The sequence below is a fragment of the Pogona vitticeps genome, chromosome 1 (genome assembly GCF_051106095.1).
Source record: "Pogona vitticeps strain Pit_001003342236 chromosome 1, PviZW2.1, whole genome shotgun sequence".
In the NCBI taxonomy this organism is placed as follows: Eukaryota; Metazoa; Chordata; class Lepidosauria; order Squamata; family Agamidae; genus Pogona; species Pogona vitticeps.
Genome location: NC_135783.1, coordinates 52,780,216 through 52,808,038, shown reverse-complemented (window position 1 = coordinate 52,808,038; position 27,823 = coordinate 52,780,216). Strand labels below are relative to the sequence as shown.

Here is a 27,823-nt window from a genome sequence, read left to right as displayed (position 1 = left end):
GTCTTCACACACTGGAGGATAGCAAAGGCACATCTGATTTGTGAAGCCTTGCCTACCAGAGCAAATGGGAGGGATAACCCATGGCTTCTACTTAAGGAGAAAAATAGGCTTTTGGCTACTATGGAAGGCCCAACTTGATAAAACAGTCTTCAGCCTCTGTTTCTCCTGCAACAGATGAACACCACTCCTTTGAAATATTTGAAAATATCAATTGTGTGTACAAAACACATTCCAAAGTCTATACCTTGAAGGTAATAAGGGACTGACACTGTAGACCCATTAAACTGAAGAATTAGGAATCCTATTGATCTCTGGTATAGAGAAAAGTTTGTTTACGTTCAACTCAATCCATTTCCGATATGCAAACACCTATTCAGATGTTGGGTTTGTAGACAACTCTGTAAGGAACCCATATTAATACTAATCAATATGCTTTATTATAAGCACTTTAGAATAAGGGACCAAATGCCTGAAGAACATAGACCCTAAAAATGTGGTAAGACAAAGCTTACCACAACTAAATTGCAGAGGCAGTTAAGATTTAATATTAAGTATGTTGAGGCAACTGTCAGGACAAACAAGTACAGTATATTGAATTACTTAGGCAGAGAGACTAGTTTCTTTAACTCCTGGAAACATCTCTCCAGCCTTCAAATATAAAATTCCACAAGTCAAATCAAACTGGACATTTCTGGTACCCCATAATGCTATTCTGTGTTTTGAACCTTATGAGCTACATATTCAACTTTGAAACATGTACTGAACTGTGGACTAATAATATGCACATGAGCAAACACACACACCCTGGAGCTCTTTTTAAACAAACAACAGGATTTTAAAAATTCTCAAACTGCTTGAAAAATCTATACAACTAGCATTATATTTGTATATTAGCAGAAGAGATGTGCCACTGATTTAATCTGAAGAACCTCTGTGGTGTGTCCTTAGAAAAACATGATTAGTTTTTATCCCAGAGCTATAATTGCACTTAATAATGAGCTTAAAGACCACCAGTAGTGAATAGTTAGTTGGACTGTGTTACTTGGCCTGCGGTGTAGATGTCTGTATTTTTAGTGGGGACTTTTAGTGGGTGGGGAGTGTTGGGGGAATTTTATGTGTGTGCATATGTCTGGTCTCTGGGTGTCTGTGAATTTCATTGTATGGGTATACTGTGTATATACTTACAATGACAATAAATAAATAAATAAATAAATAAATAAATAAATAAATAAATAAATAAATAAATAAATAAATAAATAAATAAATAAATAAATAAATAAATAAATAAATAAATAAAGTTTCAGCCTTCTCTGTAAAAACATCAAGCTAGCTTTCAGTACCAGGAGCTTAGCAAAATGTTTCTTCCATCAAAGGTGAAAGTGAGCAGGAATGATTTTTGTTATCAAGGCAGGTTAGCAATGGATTTTTTAAAAAATGAAGTCACATCTCCCATCATTTTAAGCTATACAGAATTTACCTACTGTGAAATTAAAAACAATGCTACAAGTTCACCTAGATCTGAATGGCATGTCTCAATCTAGACAAAGCTCAGAAGAACGATGTCACAGGATGCTAACAGATTATGGAAGGCTGTACAGTTGTCCTATGAAAGCTGCTTTGCATACTGATTATTGGAGTTGTAGTTCAAGAGTATCTAGGGCCCCAAGGTTGGGAAACACTGATCTAGACAGATGATGTTTATACCCCTGGCACACAGTGGGCAAGTTATCCCCAATACATGCTAAAACTGAAGATTTCACACATATTAAGAAATAGAAATTGGAAGGCCTGGATCCCTCCCCTCTGCTACAGCTCCTAGCGGCTTAGATGATATGAAAGATACAACCATGCCTTCTGTAACTACTGGGGTAGTAGCTGAAACACCAGATGAAGGTTTTGAACCTGACACTTCTCCCAAGAACCAGGAATTCCCCTAACAACCTCCAACCTCTTCCTCATGAAGGAAGGACAAAGAAGCAAGCACATCAAACAACTCATGAAAGTTGACTGAGCATTTAAGTGTCACTTCTCCACCCCAAATAGAGAGAGAGAAAACAAAGGTTTTTCTCAGGAATTCCTGGCAGTACCAAACGGGAGGGAAGAAGGGAATCCTAGCTACCTCAGATCAATGACTGTACATATTGGGGATGACCCTTTCTGACTAGGAGGGGTGTTTGGCTTTAAGTGGAATAGGAAGACCTGTGCCAACCAGCAGAACAAGAGAGTTTATATATATATGGAGTACGCCACTCAAGGAAATGACATCCCACCATTTTGGTTTGTGCAGCCCTTTATTAGCAACTAAAATAGAAGATATTTGTTGTACAACACGGGTAGTAACTGACTACACTGGAGTTTTATTATATTCTAATACAGGTTCTTTTATAAATGCATCTTTATTAAAAAGCTTCCACCCTTTTCTGTTTACAACTTGCAAAACTATCCTGAAAGCAGAGTAAATGTGCACAGGTCTGCAGAGTGCAAATCTGGGATGTGGTAAATGCTTTACATGTTGTATCTGCAAGGACTGTCTGGCACCATACCTTTATAGCCACTGGTTTTTAGAAGTCACAACATTTTGAGACCAGCCTTCCTTCCCTTGTCCTAAACAAGAAAGCATTTTAAAATGAGTTGTAACTAAGGAAGGACTACACCTACTAGAAAAAAGAAGAGTTCTATTAGTTTGAGGTTTCAGTATACCCAAAGACCAGGAACTTTGTCAGGGCAAGGCTGGGACCCCATTGCGTGTGCAGGTGTCATCCCTGAGCAGTCAGAGGTTCAGTGGACCATCAGTGCTCCTGCTGCATAACTCACGGAGCTATCCTGCCAGTTTCGACACTGGCTTGATTGAGCATAATTCAAAAATGAGAAGCTCATGTTCATTCCATTCTTCTGGAGCTCTGTGATAGCCTAAAGAGAGGAAGGTGGAAAAAGCAACAACAATGCATTATTACAAAGGAGCTTTTAGAAACACTCTGGCATCTTCCATCCATTCATCCCGACTGTGAAAAGGACATGAATGTCCAGAACTTTGGGGGACAGAATAACTGCACAGACCGTGAAGTAAGCGAGTAAATTGTTGGATTGTGAGCAAAGGTGTTGGCAGAAAAAGATTCAAGTAAAAGGAAACTTTTGTAAAAGAGCTACAGGCTTTGGCTAAGGACCTCAGTCACACCTGCTCTAAGGAACAGATTTGCATTTTCCTCACCGCTGAGAAGAAATGAGTTTCATAGATGCTTTTTTTGTATCACACACCACAATAAGTCGTAAGGTATTCCAGGAGTTTGTGGAAGAGGTTAGCAGGCAGGCTAGCCAGTATCTCACAATTCCATGCAAGTGCAGAACCACCCTATGGTCTCATATTGGCCACAAACATCCAGATCCTAAGCATCCCAGAAAGCCTTATGGCTCTAAGTTGGCTTTGATGAGGGGCAATGCCAGGGATAACTTGGAGGGAGTTAGCAAGCAGTCACAGGACAAAACTCACAGGCTCCATACAACTCAGCAGTGTTACCTCATGCTTAGTAGATACAGATTGTGTAAACTAAGGAAACAAATACTGTACAGATTTGCAGATTTATGTAAGGTTCTGAATGTTTCTTGGTTCAGTTTTTCAAATTCCAACTCTATGTCAAAGAGAAAGACTCTTATTTTTGACAAGGGAAAGCATACACCAGATGACCTTAGCAGGCATGTGGCCCCCATCTTCATCCTGGCAACATTTATAGTAAGGGTGGACAACATGTCCACCTGCCCAGTGGGATGGGACAGACCAATCCTGACAAAAATTGTACCATTTTTAGCAAAAAAATTTTTAAGAATTGCCATTCCTAGAAGGGGCAGGAGAGTACTGTTACGAATGGCTTCAGCATGTCATTATACGCATCCTTCATAGACGTAACCTTCTAGGTTGTCACATTATGCCTGGAACATTTCCCACAAGTCAAAGTAGCAAGCCCAGGAAACAAGGATGAGATCGTATACATTTAGAACTGCTGCATTCAGATTCTTATAATGGAACTTACATTTAGTAAAACACCAATTGGATGTCTTCCACATATTGTATTATGGTATTTCTTCAAGTAATTGCTAAAGGACACAGGGTCAAGCTGCTCTATAATGCTCATACCCTAAAGAGAATAATCAATATATGATTAACTCTAAAGATACAAGGGCTGCATTTATTCAGAAACATTTGTTTCATGTCAAGCATGTTTCCCCACAACATATTTTAAAATTGGCTGAAATCTAGTTGCTTAGCATAGTAAATTGCACCAGAGAGGGTCCATTGAATCAGTGGGGATTTGGCAAGTCAGATTCTCCATATATTCCATGGATTCAAATGGGCCTTCTCTAGCAGTGGCTTACTTTAGTGTAGCAAATCACAACTTGAGTAGTCCCATTTGAAGCAGTGCATGAAGACATGTTCTCCCACTCTGTATGTTCCCAGCATCTAATATTTAGAGGTACAGGGCCTTTGAATTGGAAAATACAATTTGTTAATATTTGTTTATACATCATACAGTTTTTACAGCCCTTGTCTTACAGAACTTTCAAACTTACAAACAAAAAGAGTTTTATTTGTAAGTCTGAAAGTTCTGTAAGACAAGGGCTGTAAAAACTGTAAGACTTGGGCAAGATACCTGTTCCCGCACACCATCCCCACACATACTGATAATCAGACTGCACTGGGCAATCAAAGTCTACTGATGACAGGGCAAATCAGTAGCACTTCTAATGAAGATACCATAGTGATCCTAAGTTCTGTTGTCTTATCAAGCAAGGTACAAATTTCTTCCAGAATCTCACTGCTGTATTTCTGAATGTTCTTAGTGTCTGTAAACTACCATGACTGCTCTGCTCTCTTCAGCAGTCCCCAACCTTTGTGGGACCACGGACTGGTTGGGGGGGGCTCTGTGAATGGGGGGGCAGGGCCCCCCATGCCATGGGTGGGCGTCTTGCGCTCGTGAAGAGGTGTGTCGCGCTTGTGGAGGGGCCCACCCGAGAACATGACACACCCACCCACGAGCGTGATATACCCCTCCACAAGCGTGACATGTTCACTGTGCTGTGTGCAGGGGACAGAGATCCATCTCTGTGGCCCATTTCCAGGAAGCCCACAGACCAGCATGGGGACCCCTGTTCTACATTATCTAGATCAGTGGTTCTCAACCTTGTGTCCCCAGATGTTCTTTGACAAAAGCTTCCAGAAGCTTCATTGCTAGCTGTGCTGGCCAGGATTTCTGTGAGTTGTAATCCAAGAGCATCTGGGGACCCAAGGTTGGGAAACAGCGATCTAGACAGATGATGTTTATGTCCCTGGCACACAGTGGGCAAGTTACACTTTGATGATACTTGTCACAAACCTTCCTCTGGCTAGCTGACAATCAAGGGAAACCAATCTACCTTGGTTTCTCATGTTCATATGCCGTACACTAAACTGTGGAGCAATGCCTAGGAATGCTTCCATCTCCTCCAAAGCTCAACATGATATAAACAATCTCTTTTCTCTGAGGTCTGTGGTACACAGAGGACTTGGTTATACATTAATGCTTGCAGGAACCATGGCCTGCTTGTGAGCACAGGTAAGCTTTATACATAGCTATTTTTCTTTGAGAATGTGCTATAATTACCCTGTTTCCCTGAAAATAAGACCTAACCTGAAAATAAGACATAGTATGATTTTTCAGGATGCTCGTAATATAAACCCTATTCCCAAAATAAGCCCCAGTTAAGTGAAACCCCGCCCTCCAACATTGTGCAGCAACTAGAAAAAGATAACATGCTGTATTTGAATAAATGTAGATTGTTGTAGATGAAAAAAAAATTAAAACATCCCCTGAAAATAAGCCCTACTGCATTTTTGGAGCAAAAATTATTATAAGACCCTGTTTTATTTTTGGGGGAACACAGTAGCAGGGGGTTGCTTAAAAAGGGCCCCCAAACAGGCTGCATCCTAGATGTTTCAGTTTCTTTTAAAGTCTAAAAGGGATCATGAAGCACTTTTAAATTCTGCAGCAGCATTTCTGCTTTGAAGATGAAAGCAGAGCTAGCACTTCCTGCCAAGTAAGGGTTCCCCACACCTGAACTGAGAAAGTTAAACTAATCTCTAGACTATATACAGTGGTGCCTCGCAAGACGATGTTAATTCGTTCCGCGAAAATTGCTGTCTTGTGAAAACATCATCTTGCGAAACGCGGTTCCCCATTGGAATGCACTGAAATCTATTTAATGCGTTCCAATGGGGGAAAAATCATCGTCTTGCGAAAATCGTCCATAGAAAACATTGTCTTGCGAAACGCGGTTCCCCATTGGAATGCATTGAAATCTTTTTAATGCGTTCCAATGGGGGGGAAGCCATCTTCCGAAGCATCGGTCTAAAAAACAATAACACAGTCTTGCGAAACGCGGTTCCTCACTGGAATGCATTGAAATCTATTTAACGCGTTCCAATGGGGGGGAAAAACCATCTTGCAAAGCATCGGTCTAAAAAACAACAACCCTGTATTTCGAAGCATAGACCCAAACATCGTCTTGCAAAAATCATCCATAGGAAAAACCGTCTTGCAAAGCACAACAGCGATCGCAAAAACCCTTCGTCTTGCGGATTAATCATCCCACAAGGCAATCGTCTTGCGAGGCACCACTGTACATTTTAGTGAAATAACCCAGAGTTTGTGACCAAGACATCTGATGAACTATCAGAGAAAACTCTGGGGAAAAAGATGAGCACTAATATAGCTGCCACATGCATTTATAACCTCTATGTAGGATGTAGCACATTTGTCCTCAAATAATAATAAGCTTACGGACACTAAATGAAAATGCCCAACAACTTTATTTCCTTGCTCCTTCATAATGGGAATTTTCCACCCCCAATTTTTGTTCTTACTCCATTTCTAGACAAGTCCAACTACGTCTTAACTGTGTGGAGGCATTACAAATCATTTTTGTTATGTCTGTTATCCCCACAGTCAAACCTACCATTTTATCTAGGTGTTCAATAGACCTATAGATCTCTCCTTGAGATTCATCATAGTAACTGTATCTGAACCGCTGCCCTTCAGAGAAAAAAAAGTATATCAATGAAAGAGCAAGTAACTAAGCGCCTAATATAGAACTATTAACAAAAAATTAAGCACAACACTACCTCAGCAGGCAATTTGCCCACAGCCACAGTTTCCAATGCAGATAATTTCACCAGGTTTACATGGTCTGGATAATCTTGACTGGCCCTCTCCCAAGAAGCACAAGCCCCCAGCTCCTGGCTCCTCAGCCAGTTGATGAAACCTACTGAGCTATACCAGCTCACAGATAGATTATCACTGTTGAAATAGAATACTGCCATATAATAATTTAAATCAGTGATAGGGCACCTCCAGAAAAACATTGCATCTGCAGATTCTGCATCTAGTCAGTGAGCTTCTTCTGCTATTATTTCCTAACAATGATCCCAAGATATGTAAATCTGCCCAGTGGGTATTCAAACTGAATGTTCTGCATAAACCTGATCTGTGCTCTGCTGGTCTGGAAGCTGTTGCACTGGGACCTTTGCCAGAACAGACAAGAATAGATTTGAACTGTGCTTTGTATGCTTTAGGTGGAAATGTCCAGATTGGCAAGAATTCCATCTGACACTGCCCACTTTTCTTTGGCCCTGGTCCATGTCCTTGGCTGCACCCACTGCTGGAAGGCAACCATTAAAACCATTTCCAGATTGGAACCTGACATGCAGCCTGGCACAATTAGCCTAAGTTGCATTAAATAGTTATTATTTTGCAGAAAATGCATACTTGAACTTTGAACCATAATTGCAGCTTGGTAATTCTAACTTGAGTAGAAACAGAAACAAAGATTTGTAATAAATATAAACAATTACCCGCATACATATATTTGCAATCCAACCTTCAATTAGCTTTTATTAATCCTTACTATTAGTTAACAATCATGGGAAGAAACCCTGTGCTTCACACTGATATGACATTTCTTTTAGACAATTCAGTTCATAAGAGTAAAAGACTAGTAAAATACTAAACCAATCTTGCAGTCTAACTGCCATACAATAATTGTATGTATTCTTTGACAATTGTATCTTTGCTGCCATTGAGTCACTACACAAGTGTGTAGACCTACCAAGTTCAGCAACAATTTGCCCAAACAGGTCTGTCAAACCATCACACATTTTAATTTAAGTATCATTTCTGAGTACATACAAATACATATCACAGAGATTCATAGCTATTAACACTGTTTAACTTACCCCAGTGACAGAAGTCAGATGAAACCACAAAGAGATTACAAGGATCTGCTAAATATTTGCTGAAGAGTTTTCCAAATTCCTGTTCTTTTGTTTCACTCAGTGCTCCAACCAATACAGGAACAATGGTAAACTCATCCTTATGGCTTAAAAGAAGGGGGGGGAGGTGATAGTTATAAAAAGACAGAGAACAATGATAAAGAGTTTGCTTAATCCTAACCCCCCACCATATTTGCTACAAGAGAAAGATCAAATATGAGATAAAGTAAGCCACAGTCCTGAGTTTTCAAGAGCTGAACACTGCTGTTAATGATAGGACATTTTGAGGTTACTCATTCAACAGGTTGCTGCATGTCAGAGGTGACTTGATGGCACACAACAACATATGTGCTGCTTCCAACATGCAACATATCCTAGAGGCTACATTCACACATGCATGGTGGACCACACACACTATGGGATATGTAGGGTTGGATCATTATTTCAGATGCTTCAATCAACTGGTGCAATTTTCAAAATACTAGTTTGATTTTTCATCATATTGTTCACCAAGATTGTTTTTAAGGCTCTGCACTTTACCAGTATACTCTAAATAGTGTAGTTCAGCCCGAAAAATGTGACAGGTTATACATAACCAAATTAAGTTCTCTTCTGTATACTAGAACTACTCAAGTATTAGTGGATACCCTAACTAATGATATTACTATTTCATGCTGAAGCAATGTAGTATTGTAAGGCACTGCAATGAAGGAAGAAACATCATGAAAGCATTTAGGATCAAGAATGGAATAATTAGTATCTAAGACAGATTACTTTCCTGCAACCTGTACTAAAACCGTTATGTAAAGATATTTGTCTTTCACTGACTGATTCATATACAAATATAATTTCACAAACAATCCCCACATGACAAAATGCTCAGCTGAGCAGAACTTGCTTCCTGCAGCAGTACTAAGCCAGGCAAACTGGGCAGTGCATGACCTTGATTTCTGCCAGTTTTCCAAATCCTACAGGAAGGAGGAGGGAAAACAAGCAAACTTGGCTATGTAAAGACAGGAAAACAAAATAAGAAACAAAGCCTCATGCCTAATTATTACATCTGTGCATTTAAATTTTATGGATTTTGAGGATTCCTAGATATTCTAAGTTAGCAAGGTGGTAGGAAACTAATTCCATTCTCTCAAATTATATAGATATTATTAGCAGATAATGACCAAACTAAGCAATTCTATGGGTTTTGCATCTTTTTTTAAACAAGATACCTTTCCATGGCTTTAGCAGTGTAAGGCAAATGCATTTCAATACTGTGTTCATCTTCGTCCGTTTGCAGTGACATGCGTTCAAACATTCCAGTCTTCCACAGTTCTGCATAAACTGAGAAGTTTCAAACAGATTAGTCTGATTAAAAGAATCAATTGTTCTAAAAACTGAACAAGGAACTCTACATTTAACTCAAGCTGAGTAGATGACATTTAAACCAAACTGAGACAGTGTAATGCTCAACTGAATGCTGCAACAAAAAGTGTTATATTACAGCATTTACTTCAAAGCTGTATGAGGAAAAAACTGCGTTCATATACCAAGACTAACAGTGATCACTGCATAGGAAGTGATTCCAAAATAAAGATCTTACACTGGAAAATATTTGCTTATGAGAATTACTTATGTTCCCAAAGCTTAGAAAAGAGCTTTCCCTATCCTTGGATTAAGTCAGCTATGACATTCAAGCTATGGAAAAACCTTAAGTTGCTAGGATGTACATATCTTTCAAGTATAATTTTATAAGAAGGCATCTACTGGAATTGGGATATTGATCCTGTGCCATTCTGTGACCATCCATTTTCCCATATTTTCTTTTAGTCACTAATGGTGATATTTACATATCACTGTATTTCATCAAACTTGCCAGTCAAGGATGAGTAGATGATGTAACCAGACAAATTCCAAACAGGTTTCTTCTACCACAAAGAAAAACAACATTCTGGGTTCTTGTAATGCTTCAACAAGTGGCAGACAACAAAAAGGCAGAATGATAGAAATCACAAAAGTCTTTGGACAATTGCAAGAAGTGGTTGATGGTATCACCAATTTAAATTCAATTCTGCTTGAGACTTTGTTTTATGAGAAAGGTTTCTGAGTTCCCAGGTCATGAGATACTAGTCAACTTATCTTTTTCTGACAACACCACATACATGAATATCTTCCCTCAAATACAAGGCAATAGGGCTTTGAATTCTTGTTCTGCTGAGAATTCAAAAAAACAGACTGAAGTATTTCAGTCGACTTCCCTGCTACCAAAATTCTAAACAGTGTTTTTCTCAATGGTTTTGATTATATTCCACTTGGAAAATACTGCAATAATGGTTTTCCATAATTTTTGTTTTGGAAGCCCAAAATTCAAGATGGCATCCATTCTGGTGTCTTGAACTAATTTTATGTTTATGGCTGAACAAGGGCAAATCGGTAAACAATCAAAGTCATCAAAATCTACAAAACTTGAACTACAGAACTAATACACCAAAAACGTACCTGAATTTGAATTGTAATGAAAAAGCAGAGGGTGCTAAAAGTATCAGACTACATCATTAGTTGGGCCGACCTTCTGAGGGGATTCTGAGTAAGTAAATCTGAGGCACGGGCTGAGGGAAGACATGGAAGAAAGGTTTCTAAAGGATTTCACGGTAACCATTTTACCAAGTGATCAGCAAACACTGCTTGCATATGTTCTTCCATTTTATGCCAAAGATTTCAGTTCATCCATACAAGTTTCTCTTCACATTCACAGAGAACTGAAATATGTAATTACCATGTTCTTCTAATATGTCAAAAGAATGTTACTGCTGTAGTTTTTTAATCTGTGGCACAGCATTTGTTTGATAAAGAAAACCTCTGGTACAACTGCTGAAAATTAAAGGGTCTGAACCAACTGGTGGACTACTCCTTACAGGCGGGAAAACTACAGTTTTACCCATAGCTGAAGACTTTGGATTGAGTTTTGCCTTCATGTCTTTCTGAGGAACACATCAAGGATTTTGTCTAGTGACTTGATGGGCAACAACCATCTCTTTGGATAAGTACAACCAAAGAACACAAATATGGGGATTTTATTGGTATTTTTGGCCAACAAGCGAAACACAAGAGAACTAATGTTCAAATGATCTAATTATGAGCTAGATAGCTACAGGGAAAAATCAGTTATGACTATTAGTTATCAGTAATGAACAGAAACCACAACATCCCTGGACAAGTAAGTGACAACATGACCATTCCTCTAGCAAAACAGTGGAAAACCTCCCAGGCACTACCTAAGCAAAAAATAAGATTTTGGTTGCTTTCTCGCCATGTCACCTTACAGTCATACACTGCTGTTACTACAGGATTTGAAGATGAAAGAAAGGCAGTAACAAACAGCCTTCTGATGTAACACTAAAGATGGAAGACTGTGAAAAAAAAATCAGAAAGTGGCTTTTCCAGAGCCATTTTTATCCCCCCCAAAAAATGAAGAAAAAAATGGTGTCTATGAGATGACATTCAAACTATATAATGTGAAATACCTGAGACTTTATGTATTTAAGTTCTAGAGATGCAAACATGTCTGAAATTTTCTATTTTTTCCTGAAAAAAATTCATAAACTTTACATCTCTATGTAGCTCAACTGCAGGCACCACATGAAGCACATATTAGAGTGGTGGTGCTTGTGGTAACATCTCTGCTGATACCATGTCTAGTTTCACTTAATCACAGACATATTTCTTTTTCTGTCCACCATGTCAAAAAAAGCTGTATTCCATGGTTGAAAAACATAGGAGGTAAGTTCCAATCCACACCATCTACAGCCAGCAATCACTAATTCCATAAAGCTCATGTGACCAGTAAGGAACATTATTACAGGATTGCATGTCACCTCCTACGTTGCAACTGTAACAAAGCAACAACATGGCACATGTACAAACATGCAGTGTTCTTGATCTTACTTTTTACCATGCACCTCTCAGACAAGACCACAGCATCTGCAAAGTGATCTGTCAGGAAGATAGACACAGCTAGTTATATTCAGTAATTTATGGATATTTATTTCTTTTATCCCAGAGGTTTGGAATTCGTAAATGTAAAATCTAGGCACTTTGTTTGAATTCAGGTGCAGTCACATCTCAGAACCACATATACTCCTAAGCATGGTTTTACCTAACACCTGGCTATAAAACCAGCCAACATTCAATATACATACCACATGAAATAAAGACATTTCACCATGTTTCTAATGTCAAATATCCTATAATGAAATGTCAAAGTTTAAGAAAATCACTGACACCACTTTAAGGACAGCAACAATGATACTGTGGGACTCTCATCATACATATTCCATTAATTTGATATGTTGTTACCTGCTCAGAGTAGTCTATATGACTAGATGGGTGAGCTATAAATGTAATAAATAAATAAAATAAATAATTTTTGTAGACTACCTGAAACAACCAGCTCAGATTTTGAGTGTTTCTGTATAACTACAGCCATAGAAACAGGAAAAATTAGTTCATTGACACCAGCCTGAATATTTAGCCTGAATTCTGGGCTCCTGATCAAGAAGGTGGCTTAAGAACAATTATTTTTAGCTTCAACATGTTCAAATTAGCCTAGGAAAAAATAGGTTACCAAAAATTAACAAAACAAAACAAAAACCCACCTCTTACATGCCAATATTGTGGGATACTAGCCTATGTTAGCTGATATATAATCCTACTTCATGCATCAAATTAACAGAGCTAAATTTTTCAAGTGGAAACATTCAGAGCCCATTCAAATGCGAAGCCACAAGAATAATGGGTCAGAAACTTGATTTGCTTATGTGTTGTTTTCTTTATATACCTTTTTGATCAATTCTCAAATCATATAGAGGAGTTCTATATATATCCACACTGGAAAGTGCACATCGAGAGAGGGGCACATGATGGGAAGGCCCGAGAATGAAGATTCGTCGTCTGAAAATGATTAACAGAAAAGATGGAATTTCAGGAACTGTCTACTCCACAAAAATAGAACTGCTGTCTTTTATCAACAGACAAAGACTGTTCTATTCAGGCAAGCCTTTGACAATTGACCATGGTTGTTGCAGAAGCAGTTTTTTATTTGTATGGATGTGGTATTTCTCCTTTACTTGCATTTTTTAATTTTTTTAAAAAAAATACTATTTCTCATTTTAACCGTTCCTATCGTTTTACTGTAAGTCACCTTCCCTCCTATTTATGGGAGAAATTTCAAGTCCATTAGCACAATTAGATGAATGCTCCTGTGCATTTATCTACATGAAACTGCTGGGAAAGGTCGTCCAGAATTTTGGAGTTCGGTGCCATCATCATGCTAATGACAGATAACTATCCTGTGTCTGTTGTCAGTGATGGACTGGATAACAGCTAACAGACTGAAACTTTATCTAGACAAGACAGAGGTGTTCCTGGTCAGTCACAAAGCAAATCAGGAGGTAGGTATTTGGCCTGAACTGGATGGGCTTACACTCCCCCTGAAAAATCAGGTCCACAGCTTGGGTGTGCCCCTTAACTCAAACCTCAGTTTGGATGCACAGGTTTCAGTGGTGGCTAGGAGTGCATTTCCACTGTCAAAGCTGGTGTGCCAGCTGTGCCTGTTCCTTGAGATCTCCAATATCTGGCCACCATGACATGCACCTTAGTTACATCCTGTCTGGATTACAGTGGTGCCTCGACTCACAAACTTAATCCGTTCCAAAAGATGGTTGTAACTCGAAATGGCTGTAGGTCAAAGCACCACTTCCAATAGGAATGGACTGAAACGCAATTAATCCATTGCGGCCGGGAGGGGGGGAATCACCAACCACCACCCCAAAAAAACCCCATAGTGCAAGACCCATCAGAAACGTGACTAAACCATTCCGGCCAAAGGGAAAAAACCTAAAGAGCAAACAAACCCTGCAAGATTCATCGGAAATGCAAAAAGAGAAAACCAAAAAAGAAAACAAACTCTGCAAGACCCATCAGAAATGGGGGGGTGAAAAACCCAAAAAGCAATCAAACCCTGCAAGACCCATTGGAAATGCAAAACAAACAAACAAACAAACCAAAACACAAACAAACCCTGCAAGACCCATTGGAAATGGGGGGAAAAAACCAAAAAGCAAACAAACCCTGCAAGACCCATGGGAAATGGGGGGGGGGGGACCCAAAAAGCAAACAATCCCTGCAACATTCATCGGAAATGCAAAAAGAGAAAACCAAGAAAGCAAACAAACCCTGCAAGACCCATGGGAAATGGGGGGGGGACCCAAAAAGCAAACAATCCCTGCAATATTCATTGGAAATGCAAAAAGAGAAAACCAAAAAAGCAAACAAACCCTGCAAGACCCATCAGAAACGGGGGAAAAAAAACCCAAAAAGCAAACAATCCCTGCAAGATTCATCGGAAATACAAAAAGAGAAAACCAAAAAAGCAAACAAACTCTGCAAGACCCATCAGAAATAGGGGGGGTTAAAAACCCAAAAAGCAATCAAACCCTGCAAGACCCATCAGAAATGCCAAACAAACAAACAAACCAAAACACAAACAAACCCTGCAAGACCCATTGGAAATGGGGGGGAAATCCCAAAAAGCAAACAAACCCTGCAAGACCCATCAGAAATGCAAAACCCCCCCAAAAGCAAACAAACCCTGCAAGACCCATCAGAAACGGGGGGAAACGAAAAAGCAAACAAACCCTGCAAGACCCATTGGAAACGCGAAAAATCCCCCAAAAAACAAAGACTGAAAGACCCATCACAGCAAAGAAACATAACCCTCCCAGCCCAAATCCATGCTGCAAATCCCTCCTGGAACAGGTAGTTTTTAAAAAGCAAAAAGCAGCACCTTACTAAGCAGTCTGAAGCCTCCTCCGAACGCACACTCTCTAACCACTGGGGCGAAAGAGCTACAAAGAAGCAGCCTCTTCATCACCAACGGTTAGCAGTTTGAATTCCCTGCCTTTTTTCTGATTATAACTCGAAGCTTGTCGCAAGTCAAAGCAAAATTTCGTGGCCGGAGCTGGTCGTAACTTGGTTTGGTTGTAAGTCGGGATGTTTGTAAGTCGAGGCACCACTGTACTGCAATACACTCTACATGGGGCTGCCTTTAAAGAGTTTGGAAACTTCATTGGGCCCAAAACACGGCTGCCAGTCTACTGACTGGCTCTGGTTATAGGGAGCATGTAACTCCCTTATTACAATAGCTTCATTGGCTGCCAGTCAGTTTCTGGGTCCAATTCAAAGTGCTGGTTATTACCTATAAAGCTCTATATGGCTTTAGTCCAAACTAGTTAAAGAATCGTATCAACCCACATGAGTTTTCTGGGCTTTCAAGATCTTATGAGGAAGCCCTTCTCTTGAATCCACTAGCTTCCCAAGCTCATTTGATAAGGACACAACAGAGGGCCTTCTCAGTGGTTGATTTCAGGCTTTGGAATGTGCTGCTCCAAGAAGCCAGGCTGTGCCCTTCCCCTTCCTTGCATCAACAGGCAAATACTTTCCTCTTTAAGCAGGCTTTTAAGTTGTCTTGGGAATGCTGGTTTGAACTTACAGGCTTTTAATTTTTGAAATTGTTTATAATCTTGTTTTTTAATCGCAACATATGTTTAATAGTTTTTAAAATGTGATATTTATAATGTGTTTTTAAATCTGTTGTTTCATCTGCTGTGAGCTGCCTTGGATCCCATATGGGGAGAAACGTGGTGTACAAATAATATAAATAAATAAGTATGTATTAAAATTACTGTTTCCTACACAACGTTTCATGTACATATACTTGTTCAAAGTGTATGAATCCTGAACAATCTTACATGTTGCTGGCAACGAAAATGCAGACAAATAAGAAAAGAACAGGAAAGAACACAAGAGCAGCACAGAGAGAGAAAGAAAGAGAAAGAGAGAGAGACCAATGTTGTATGGCTTTGTTTTTGACAATGGACCCTCATAACCATTCATCCCATGGCAGGGAATGTATGGCCCTCAGGATGTTCAAATACAATTCCCATTATTCCAGGGCATAATTCCCCTCGGGCTCAATGGAGGAGGAGTCTGACAACTTCTGAAGACAATAGCTTCTGTACCCCAGTATTAAACCCTGGATCCATTTTCTAAAACTGCATTCCTCTAAAACACATCACCCAATCTTAACCATCTGTACTAAGGAGTGAAGCAAAGCTACAGACTATCGTTTGGACCCAGGTTTGATCATTCAAACAGGAAGATTTCTTTTGCCAGTAGGAGAGGATTGAAATTAAGTGGAGGTTTTCCACTGGAGGAAGGGAAACAAAGTAGTGAAATTCCTCCATCTTCCTGCAGGCCATGGCAACAGCTCCTACTCTGTTCAGAAGGGCCCCTGAATCACCACTTTTGATGGGGTTGCAAGGGGGAGAAAGAACAGGCAAACATGGCTATCATGCCCCATTTCTGGGGGCTGAACTCTGATTAAATTCTGGATTCAACTAATCATGTTTCTGGCAGGGCAGAAAAAGAATTTGTCTCTGATGTATCTAGCTTACTCTTTTCCTAAAATAATCTCTTTTTGTCTTAACACCAGAACCTACTCAAATCAAGTTCTAGTGTGTTTATTGTAAGGTTTTTCTTGTGCTACTTACGTGATTGAAGGATCCACTTGTTTGTAAGCGTGAGCTGCGCAAGACCCACAGTAAGTATAGCCTGCATGTCTACAAAAAATAAATACATTGTTTCTATACAGAAATTCTAACAATCAGTGAATTAATAAAACAATCATCTCTTTGAAGTTAGGAAGGGGCTGAAATGTAGCATATACCTGATAGCTGGAAAACAGTAGCAGATAGAAGCAGCACACCCACTTGGTCTACTGGAAATCAAAGAGCAACTCATCTTAATTGGCTCTCTACTGGCAGATAGGACCGATGGGAAATTTTGGGCCTGCAGGCTAGATGTTGCCCCCACCACACTTTCCTGTCAAGGTACCTGTCTCCCCTACAAACCACAGACTTTTGTGAAAGGTATGAGGTGACAAAAGCCCTGCTCCAGTAGAAGCTGATCCCTTTAGGCAGAAATTCCAATGCAGCCAAAACAGGATTTCTGCACTTTTCAACCATTTCATGAGTGGAAAGGAGGGTGGAAGGTCAATGACAGGTTTGAACCTCCCCTTATCTCTGGCTCCCTCCCACCCCTTGCTCTAGAAATGGCTGAGCAGCAACATGGAAAAAAATGACTACTTTGCCAGTCCAATACAGGCTGGCAAAGGAGACTGTTCTGCTCCTGCTTCACCAAAAAGTATGCAAACCAACTGAACTGGTGAAGTAGCTCTCTCTCTTCTCCATTTAAATCTCTCTTCTATCATCTCCTTTCCCATCTCCCTTCCTCAAGAAACAGGTTAGCAGCTGCTGTCTATGTATATGACTGAATGGGTATATGTATATTTAAGAATACAGGAGAACAAGTGGATGCTCAAGTTTATTCATTTCAACAGAAATCAAGTGTCTAAACTACTCTGGATCCAATTCATTGTATTTTAAAGTAAAAATTTAAGAGAAGAAACCAGCTGATTGAGCAGCCAATAGGAGTAAGTATCAAGAATTATACCAAAAAACATGTCATTTTCTCCCCCGCCCGCCTGTAAGCACCAGTTTTGTTCCAAATACATGCATGTGAATACTTGGTACAGCTGCTTTCCAAGGCTCTTCATGTGGTGGAAGTACTGGGCATACAAGTAACTTACGGTGCAATGATGGCTCTAGCAGGTCTTTTTGTAGACTGTACTTGAGAAAGCCAACCTTCTAGCTGTGCACTCAGCTGAGGTCCTAAACAAAGAAACAAATGTTGAAAAAAAGAGTACCACCAAAAGAACCATCCTTAGAATTAAATTTGTACTATTTTAATGCTTTCTTATGGCTTCAAAGATAGTATTTGTAAACAGTGGATAGTGAAATATTGAACATATTGTTAGAAATAAAAGAATCACGACAGAAAAAGAATACAGTATTTTTCCATGTATAAGATAATACTTTCAGCTAAAATTTTTAGACTAAAAATTGAGTGTCGTATTATACACGGAAGTAAGTTAAGGAGAAAACCGCCCTGATTGCAAAATGGCTATACCTTGCCTCTGTAAACAGGCTTCCTCCAATCACGAGCCTTATGTAACTGATGTCAATTGATGCTGAACAAACCAAATGGAACACACCTCGCTGAAGGTGCAGCATGTAGGCACTGCTCAGATGCAACAGAGTAATGTTGGAGGATTCTGAGCCCAGAGGCTGAATAAAACAATATGCTCAAAGCTAAGTGTGATGCATAATATGACAATACTGGTATGTAAATGTTACCTAATTACTCAATAAAAATGTATTCTGTTTTATGTTTAAAATATTGATTTCTCAATTTGGGGTTAGAAAAGTGGGGGGGTTTCTTCTACATGGGGTATCTTATGGAAAAATAAGGTAACTAATTTTAACTGCACTAAAAAAACCATATTACTACAGTAGAAGGCTATTGACAAGTAGCTGCCAGTTTAATTCTTGACTCATATTTACACAAATTTCAACAAATACAAAACCACCTCACTCACTATTCATTGATATTTGGTTAAAGAATAATACTGGTAAAAGATCAGATTACCATATTACTTGAAGAAACAGGAGTGATCTCTTTTTATCCATTAATTGGGCAGATCAAATGATTACATTGCACTTTAAGTAATATTTTACACACTAAAGACAAAAACGACATGCTTCTTAAACTATCGCTTGCCCCCATCCATCAGAGCTTTTGCGATTCTGACCAGCCAGAAAGCACTGTGACAGGGTATCCACATGGGACAGACATTTGCTGCAGATATGGTGCTGGGCAACCATGGTCAGCACATCAAGGACACTTACAGAGCTTCCATGCTACTAAAGTTGGTTAGCCCTGCGTCTGCTCAAATCTCTCTTGAGGTATTGTTTGCAAACACAGCATGGAGGGGGGAAAGCAAAGAGACATTCTCAGACTCCAGAAAAATGGCACTCCATACCATTCTATAGTGGGTTTAAAAAGTGCTTGTAGGAAAGAATCTTTCTGCCCATATTATATGCAGCAACAGTTCCTGTCCTATGACTGACTGTTACAATATTTCAAACTCCTTTAAAAAACTGTTTCTTTTTAACAAGGCTCAATATTTAACAACATTGCTCTAGAAAGAATCTCCTTTCAATAGCACCCTCTCCAATTTTCCTGAAATATTCCCTTTCACGATGTTGCACCTCCCAACACATCCAGTCTGTGTCAAGAGCTACTTCAGCCAAAATCAAGTATGGAAGTACTGTAGGCTGCTTCACTGGACAAACTGCAGTGAACGGCACAATAAAAATAATTAAAAGCAGGGGTGTATCATTAGAAGTATCAGGCTCCAATACTGGATAGCGCTAAATACCAGCAAACAAGATTGAATAAGACTCATCAGAAGCTAGCTAGATAGTGAAAGGCACAAGACTAATAATCATTAGAACAGTTTGAATATTTACAAAGTTATGGATTGAAACTAAGGAAGTATTTATTTGTGCAAACACACTGTATACAGCATACATGCACATTTCATTTGATTGGTCCATCCTCAATTTCTGGACCTGGCTCTGGAAAGGGAACAACCAGAAACAATATAAATCCTAACGTATTGTGTTATGTCCTTTAACAGACAACAACCTATGTGCTTCCTATTGTGTACTCAATTCCTATAAAAATTCATGCCACCAATAAAGTGCAATAGTTACACTGCTGGTTGCAGTGTGAATTTGAATTTTCTGATCATATCATCTGATCTGACAATTATGCTGGTGATCTCGCCAGAGCAAATTCGGAATGCTAATATATTTACAACCAAATAAAATATGGCCAAAAAAGCAAGTCATCTACAGCAGGGGTCGTTAGCCCCTGGTCCGTGGCCTCGTGCTGGTTCGTGGGATTGCCAAAACTAGGCTGCGGATACGGATCTCCGTCCCCCCGCACGCATGTCACGCTCACGCAGGGAGCATGACGTGCCCGCGGGGGGTGTCGCACTTGCACGAGGGCATGTCACACCTGCCCGAATGTGCGCGAGCGTGACACGCCCACTGCATAAGCGTAACACATCCACTGCGCTTGCACAGGAGTGCTGCCATCCACCCCTGCATGGAGCTCGTTCCCCCCAGCTGGTCCGCGGCCCCAAAAAGGTTGGGGCTGATGATCTACAGAATGGCATTGTTGCTTTCTTCCTTTAGAGTTCTCTGGCAGTTCTTCACCTACTGAAATTCCACTTCCCCTTCACTGAGGGCAAAACTGCCCCAACTCCACAGGACAGATGGGCTCTGGATCCAGGGCGTCCAAGGCAGCCTCTGACCTGCTCCATATTTGCACCACAGAGATTTTCCCAACAATGATGGGCCCACTAGGAAAATACACACTTCTTGAGCAATGGAGAGCATTTTCACACCATCTGAACCTTCCACAGCTAGCACATCTGGGGGCTAGACTCCTCTATAAGATCTATTTTACCAGTACAATACAACAGTACTTCTAGCAGCCTCTGGAAAATGTCTGATCCTCTCTTTTGCCACAAACTGCATTTTAAAATGTGTACTTTTCAAAGGAGTAGCTAAGTTAGCCTGTGTGCGCCTATCAGACAAAAAGCAAAGCAAAACAAAACAAAAAACAAGACACAAATACATTGTAGCACCTTAATGATGAACAGCCTTTAATATGCCATAAATATTTGTTTCTTGGGGGTTTTTTTGTTTTTGTTTTGCATTTTGTTTAAAAATGTGGTGACAAATCTCAGCGACCCATTTGGGATGATGAGGGGCTAAGAGACAGTATACAATGAGTCAAGGAGATATTTATATCAATGCCATAACAAAAATAAGGATGCAGCAGTATTCTGATATGTTGCTACTATAAATACATCCCATCTCGAATTATCTTTTGTTCTGAAGATTACAATTATCATAAATTGGTGTAAACCAATTAAATTTGGCTAAGTTAAATTTGAGCTGCTGTTTTTATTTGAAGAAAATAAACCTTAGCAGCTGTTTTTATTTGAAGAAGAATGAACTCTAGAGTTAAAAATATATATAATGAAAGTACTTACAATGCTAAGTGTTAAAATAAACCTAACCACAATAGTTCACAGCAACTTTGAGGTGTCTGGCTTAAAAGACCAGAAGCAGATCATAATCTAGGCAACTTATTCCATGACTCACAAATATAAAAAGAACCCCACACAAAACTATATGTGTGGTCTATTTTACTTATTTTAATCGTATTGGTTTTATTCCACATCATTCAAACAAACATTTCTAAGATGTTTCACACATATTCACAATGAATACCTTTGATAATTATGACACAGAACCCTCAAGCCAAACAACAGAAGGAATTGGATGCAGGCTTGAATATAGCCTCTGGCCTGTTTGTGATGAGTTAAGAATTACTTCAGGCAACCAGGGAAGTTGCAAATTGGAAAGAAGTTCCCTTGTGGCCCAGGGTGCAATAAAGGACTAGTGCAAGCATGTGTGGATAAGCAGGCTAGCTAGCACAAAAAGAAATTGTGGGCTCAACTGCACAGCAGTCATCATCTTCAAAACAGATCATGATGCAGGACAGAAAGAGACAAAAAGCAGTTCTGAAGTCTTATTATATTAATAGTAACACACACACTTCATATATGTATTCATACATCTGCCTAATCAGTTCCTTTTCAGAATACAGTATTTACACAGTAATTTATTTCATTAATGCTTAACAATGTCTGGTGTTCTGGCTTTCAACTCTCCATATAAAAGAGCAATTACCAGTCCAAGCAGCAACAAGGCTGGCTATGGAAGAGTAGTAAGCATGTTTCTAGGGAAACATCTCACTTTGTATGTTTTTACAATAAGCTACTAAAATATTATTTTAAACAATCAAGTCAATCTTAGGAAAAAATGTACACTAGTTGCACTAACACTAATTAGAGATGTAAAATTTCAGGAAAAAATCCAATTTTTCCAGTAAAAACATTTCCCATTTTTCCCCAGAAAAAATGGAAATTTTCTGAAATTTTACATCTCTATTCAATCTACTACTTTATTAGAAACCAGGAAAGCTCTTTCCTCACAGGCGTTCATCTCCATGTATTAATTTAGGTTTTTGTTATTTTAACAAAAAAGTAGCATAGAATAGCAATTCATATTTCTAATATTATAGATAACTGGAGGAAAAAACTCCTTCTAGTTATCTGTAATATAAATAAAGTGTCAGACATGACAAAAATATGGTCCAAATCAAGAATTCTGACATCTGCAGCATTTTGAACACTGTGGACCGGCACCTCCTATGAAGTGAGTGTCATTAAACAAAACTTACAGTGGAAGCAATAACAAAAGATGTATACCAGCGTTGGAAATGGTCCCTGTTCTTGTATATATTAAAGCATTACATTTCACTCACAGAGACTAAACCTTCTGCATTTTGTGTCTTTTTAGCCTATCTGCTTGTACTTCATCCCTCTGCTGACTCTGCTTCATGAAAGCATGTGCCACCATAACCATGATACTCTCCAGGGAGTCACATAACTATGCTCATAAAATACAGTGAAGCCTCGCTTAACGACGATAATCCATTCCAGGAAAATCACCATTAAGCTAAAACATCATAAAGTGAAAATAAAAAGCCCACTGAAACGCATTGAAACCCATTCAATGCATTCCAATGGGGTAAAAACTCACCGTCCAGCAAAGATCCTCCATACGGCGGCCATTTTTGCTGCCTGTATAGCGAGGAATCTGTCCCTAAACGCCCGGCAGCCATTTTGAAACCGCCGATCAGCTGTTCGAAAAACGTCGTTTTGCGAAGAATTGGTTCCCGAAGCAGGGAACCGATCATCACAAAGCGAAATTCCCCCATTCAGACCACCGTTTTGCGATCGCAAAAAGATCGTCGTTAAGCAGTTTTGTCGTAATATGGGGCAATCGTAAAGTGAGGCACCACTGTATGAACTTACCCATCATTTTGTCGCTTGATGTACAAATACATGTTTTATTTTAAAAGCATAGAACCCTGGCCTATACAAGTTTTTTTTGCAATTATTAAGCTTGTATTAAGGTTTTTCTGTAAGCATATAAGAGACACCAGCAAACCTGTCTAGCCAGCCTGCTCAGTCTTTGTCTTGCTGCCAACTCTCAAGAGTATGGTGTGTGTTCATTCTGCAACTCATCCAGCAAGTTTAGACACTGAGCAACTGGAACAATACCGTACATGAAAGCAGTTTTAAACCTGTTACTACATCTACCAGAGTACTTTAAGCAGTTTTCCCCTTAAAAGGAGTATGCTCAACTCAAAACTTCACTTTATCATTATACAGAAAGGGAGAGTAAACACTTCCCTTGCTCCATCCACTTGCACCCCTTCTACCTAGCTCCTCACACATTGTCTGGATTCACTGACTAGCATGGGACTGATCACATACATCTGCATGCTTCTTCACTGAGATGCAATGCATCTCTCCTTTCTCCACATTTTGGTGTCTATCCTTCATCTAAATTATATCTGTTTATTAAAATGGAGAAGTTTCATTTCTTTGCCACTCCCTCGAGCAGTGTACTGGCTGGAGTGAACTCTATTCTCAGCTCAAGGAGAAACACAGGAAGCAATCCTAGTCTAGAAAAATTACACCTTCTGCCCTGCAGAGGGCACTTCTGCACGCAGCGTTTCCACAGCAGGCAAGAAGGAACAAAAGGGGAGAAAGACTGACAACCGCTCGGGCTCTATCTGTTCCTATTTTAAGTAGCATCGATGTGCAACTGACATCCAAAAGCACCACTAGAACTGCTGTCTCCCTAATAATTCCTGCACCTGCATGACTTTTATAAATGTGAAGCAAGCAGTATTTTTCTCCTTAGGGCACAGAACATCATTTAGCCCTGGTTCTAATCCAAAACTACACAAAGCATCACTTTCAAAAATTCTGTATTTCCTCCAAGAGTATTTTAAAAAAATGTTCAATCCATCTGGCTGTACCAAGAGATCAGGCCAGACAAGATGCCTACCAAACCGATCCAGGGCTACAACTGCTGTGTTCCCATAATTCATTTCTTCTCTCTCCCTGCCATTACCCTAAATGACCCCTTCATATTCATACCCTGCAAATCTTCAGCTGGTTCTTTCTGGCAATAAATTGCCAAGAGATTCTTCTGCAGGGCTTTCTCCCCCCCCCTCCCCAGAAGCCCATTGCCAGAAAGGCGCTGTCTTGTCTGTCCGTTTCCTCAAAGCGAGGATATTCAAAGCAAGGCGCAAGCAGGGGAGATTTTCCCTAGCTGTTTTTCTCCCAGCGTCCTCAATCCTCTGGAGCCTGGCCGGGAATCCCGCTTTGGCCGGCCGGCAGCTAATGGTTTCGTGTGCTGGGAGAAGGGGAGGGGAGAGGAGGGGAAAGAAAAAGGCCAAAGGCCGAAAGCAGACGAAGACACTGGGGAAGGAAGGGCCTCTGCATTCCAGACAGAAAGTGCTGATTCAGTTCGAGGCCCACCGGCCCAGGAGGAAGGCGGGGGGGGGGAGACCACCACCCCCATCGCCCACCCCCACCCCCAGCAACGAGCGCCTCTCGGCCTCTTTTCATTGAAAGCAATGTCGCGTTGCTTTTGCAACAAGGCACCTTCTTTCCCACTCTTCCCCCATCAAGAGCTTCTGAGCCCCATTAAGCACACATACACCCCCCGTGCCGCCGTAAAAGATGTCCTTGTAAATAGGCTGTGCTGGATCAGTGCAATTTACACCTAAGTAAACCCGTCCAAGCTGCAGGCTCCCTTTGGGCAGAAGCCTCCAGCAAATCGCGGCGCCTGCTTGAGAGGACTACGGGCCACCGAAGCTTCGGGCACAATAAATGGGCTGGTCTTTCGAGACACTTTTTCCCCCTCCTCCTGGAGCCCCCTTTGGATTTTAATGCAGATTTAGTCACCAAGGAAATGTACCCTTCCTTGGTGTCTCAGAGAGAGGATTTCGTTCTTACCAGAAACGAGTTCGGCCCCGTTTTCCAATGCTGCGAGAGCGACACCGTGCAGAGCACGACAAGGTAGCCCACTCGTGGATTACTTACTCCCGATTATTAATTGCCGAGGAGTATTAATCACTTTTAGGTCTCCGTCACCTACTTTTGACATGAAAGGAACCTCTCAACGTGGATCCTGATCACAGGGCAGGCGGCGGCGAGCTCGCGTGCGGTCGTTCTAGCCCGATTTCGCCCTCCAGCCCCTGAGCGGGCCGCCCTTCGGCCACAACCCTCCCCGTCTCCCGCCCGGGTGCCCGAAGCGGGGCCCCAGGACACCCACCGCCCCGCGAGGCTTGGGACCGAGCCTTACCTGAGGCCGTGTACCAGCTGCCGGCGTGACTGGCCTCCCGGCAGAGCACTCGGTTGGACATCTTGGTGCCTGAGCCGCCTATGGTGTTCGGGAAGGGGGAATGACGGGAGGGGGGGGGCGCGCGGGAGAAAAGTCCGGTGGCGGCAGCGGGGCTAATCTCCCTCCTCCTCCTCCTCCTCTTCCTCCGGCTGAGCCACAGCCCCCGCGAGGGGGGATGGCGCCGCCGGAAGGCACCACGAGGCCAGGGAGAAGTCACTGGAAGAGGCACACGGCGAGGGGCTGGCGGCGGCGGCGGCGGCCGGAGGGCCCGCCGAGCTTCGGACAGGAACAGGGAAAAAGGGAAGCCTGAGAGGGACAAAGGCCAAGACAAGCAGCGGCCGCCGCCCGGGCGAAAACCCAAAGTGCAGGCGGGCGGCAGCCGGGTTTGGCCTAACTCGGCTCCTGTGGAAGAAGGACCGCAGCCGTGTGGCTTTCCATTGGGCCAAGGGGAAGCAAAAGCCTCTCGGCCATTGGCGGGTGCCTTCGGAGGGGCCGGATCGCCCCTCCTTATTGGACAGCTTGCCCAAACGGAGGCTCGCAATTGGATATAGTCAAGGCATGGGCGGGATCCCCACAGATTGGTCGACCGGAGTTGCCGTGGCGATGGCTTCAGGCTCGTCGGATTGGGTGGCGTGGTGTCTCTGAGGTGAAGGGAGGATTACAGGAAGAGGTTGGCTGGTGAACGGCGTGGGCCGGGGGCGGGGGCGGCGGACCTCCGGGGAGGCCAGAGAGGAGCGGGCGGTCCCTGCCTCCGGCCCGGTGACTCAAGGGGGACTTGTGAGCCTTCCTTTCTCCCCCCCCCCCACTCCCCGCGACTGCTCTCTCGGCCTGCCAGGAGAGCCCTGGAGCCGTCGTCGTTCAGCCTCAGGAAAGCTGAGCCCAGAAATTCGCTTGGTTTCGGCAGTTGGAAGAGTCCGTAGCAGTTCCTATGAAGTTCCGCAAAGACCTGGATTCCGGGGGGGTGTCTTCAAATTGCGCATGCAGAAGGAGAGCAAAGGAGTTCTTCTCCCCTAGTCGAGAGGCGTGGTTCTCAAAGCCAGTGAGGTTACTTTGGAAGAAAATCGCCTCTCAGTGGCTTTCGATACACACGGTTTTACAGTGGCTCCTCCGGCCCTTCCTGGAGGGGAGAACTCAGAACTCAGAGGGTGGTGCTGGGGGGGGGGAACGACACCCATTCGACACCCTGACCTTTGGCTAGTGGTGTCCGTCAGGGTTCTGTTTTGCCCCCTCTGCTATCCAGCATCCACCTGAAACCAGTGGGAAGCTGTTGTCCGGATTTTTGGGGCTCGGTGTCACCAGAATGCGGATGTCACTCAACTCTACCTCTCCTTTCAATTGAAATCCAAGAAAGTTGTTTTGGTTCTAAATTAGTGTTTTGGTCTCAGTAATGGACTGAATGAGGGCAAATAAACTGAAACTTAATCCAGACAAGACAGAGGTGCTGCTAGACAGTTGAAAAGGTGATCAAGGAATAGGGTTGCAGCCTGTGTGGGATGGGGTTACGCTCCCTTTGAAAGCACAGGTGCCCAGCTTGAGGATGCTCCTGGATCCAGCTCTCAGCCTGGATGCCCAGGTTTCGGCAGTGGCCAGGTGTGCCTTTGCACAGTTAAAACTATTGCACCAGCTGCACCCATTTCTTGAGAGGTCTGATCTGGCCACGGTGACACATGCCCTATTTACATCTCAGCTGAATTACTATAACACCCTCCAAATGGGGCTGCCTTTGGAAAGTGTTCGTAAACTCCAGAGGGGCAGAAATGCCGCAGCCAGTGACTGGTTACAGGAAACGTATAACACCCCTGTTACAGCAGCTCCACTACTCTGTTTCCCTGAAAATAAGATAGGGTCTTATATTAAATTTCGAGGGTGCTCAAGTAGACGTTGTCTAGAGGGGCTGGGTAAAAATCAAATAAATAAATAAATAAATAAATTTTGCTCAAAAGATACATTTGGGCTTATTTTCAGGGTATTTTTTTCATGTACAACAATCTACATTTATTCAAATACTTTCACTTAACTGGGGCTTATTTTGGGGGTAGGGCTTATGTGACGAGCATCCTGAAAAATCATCCTAGGTCTTACTTTCAGGTTTGGTCTCATTTTCAGAGAAACAGGGTAGCTGCCAATCCGTTTCTGGGCACAATTCAAAGTGCTGGTTTTAAGCTAT

At 41.6% G+C, this 27,823-nt stretch overlaps 1 protein-coding gene and 1 long non-coding RNA gene across 2 annotated transcripts; both read right to left on the bottom strand.

The window, feature by feature from the left end:
- Nucleotides 1–2,272: 2,272 nt before the first annotated feature.
- MEMO1 (mediator of cell motility 1) lies at nucleotides 2,273–26,108 on the bottom strand. The gene is made up of 9 exons (XM_020788062.3): nucleotides 25,618–26,108; nucleotides 17,994–18,075; nucleotides 16,897–16,965; nucleotides 13,125–13,237; nucleotides 9,520–9,631; nucleotides 8,261–8,403; nucleotides 6,985–7,061; nucleotides 4,026–4,130; nucleotides 2,273–2,910 (listed from the first exon to the last, which is right to left on the bottom strand). Exons 1-9 carry the CDS (start codon nucleotides 25,676–25,678, stop codon nucleotides 2,779–2,781), a joined length of 894 nt encoding a protein of 297 aa, XP_020643721.1. The 5' UTR covers nucleotides 25,679–26,108; the 3' UTR covers nucleotides 2,273–2,778.
- LOC144585864 (uncharacterized) lies at nucleotides 10,848–12,283 on the bottom strand. Its single transcript, XR_013540455.1, has 2 exons — nucleotides 12,233–12,283; nucleotides 10,848–10,896 (listed from the first exon to the last, which is right to left on the bottom strand). It is a non-coding gene; the product is annotated as an uncharacterized LOC144585864 (long non-coding RNA).
- Nucleotides 26,109–27,823: the final 1,715 nt, after the last annotated feature.

What these genes read in the sequence shown, in the direction of transcription:
- MEMO1 (XM_020788062.3), bottom strand. Translation starts at nt 25,678, where the DNA reads ATGTCCAACCGAGTGCTCTGCCGGGAGGCCAGTCACGCCGGCAGCTGG. An exon ending in CAGCTGGTACACGGCCTCAG is followed by an intron (nt 18,076 to 25,617) that starts GTAAGGCTCGGT and finishes TTCTTTGTTTAG; the next exon opens with GACCTCAGCTGAGTGCACAG. An exon ending in TTGAACACCTAGATAAAATG is followed by an intron (nt 4,131 to 6,984) that starts GTAGGTTTGACT and finishes TATTCTCTTTAG; the next exon opens with GGTATGAGCATTATAGAGCA.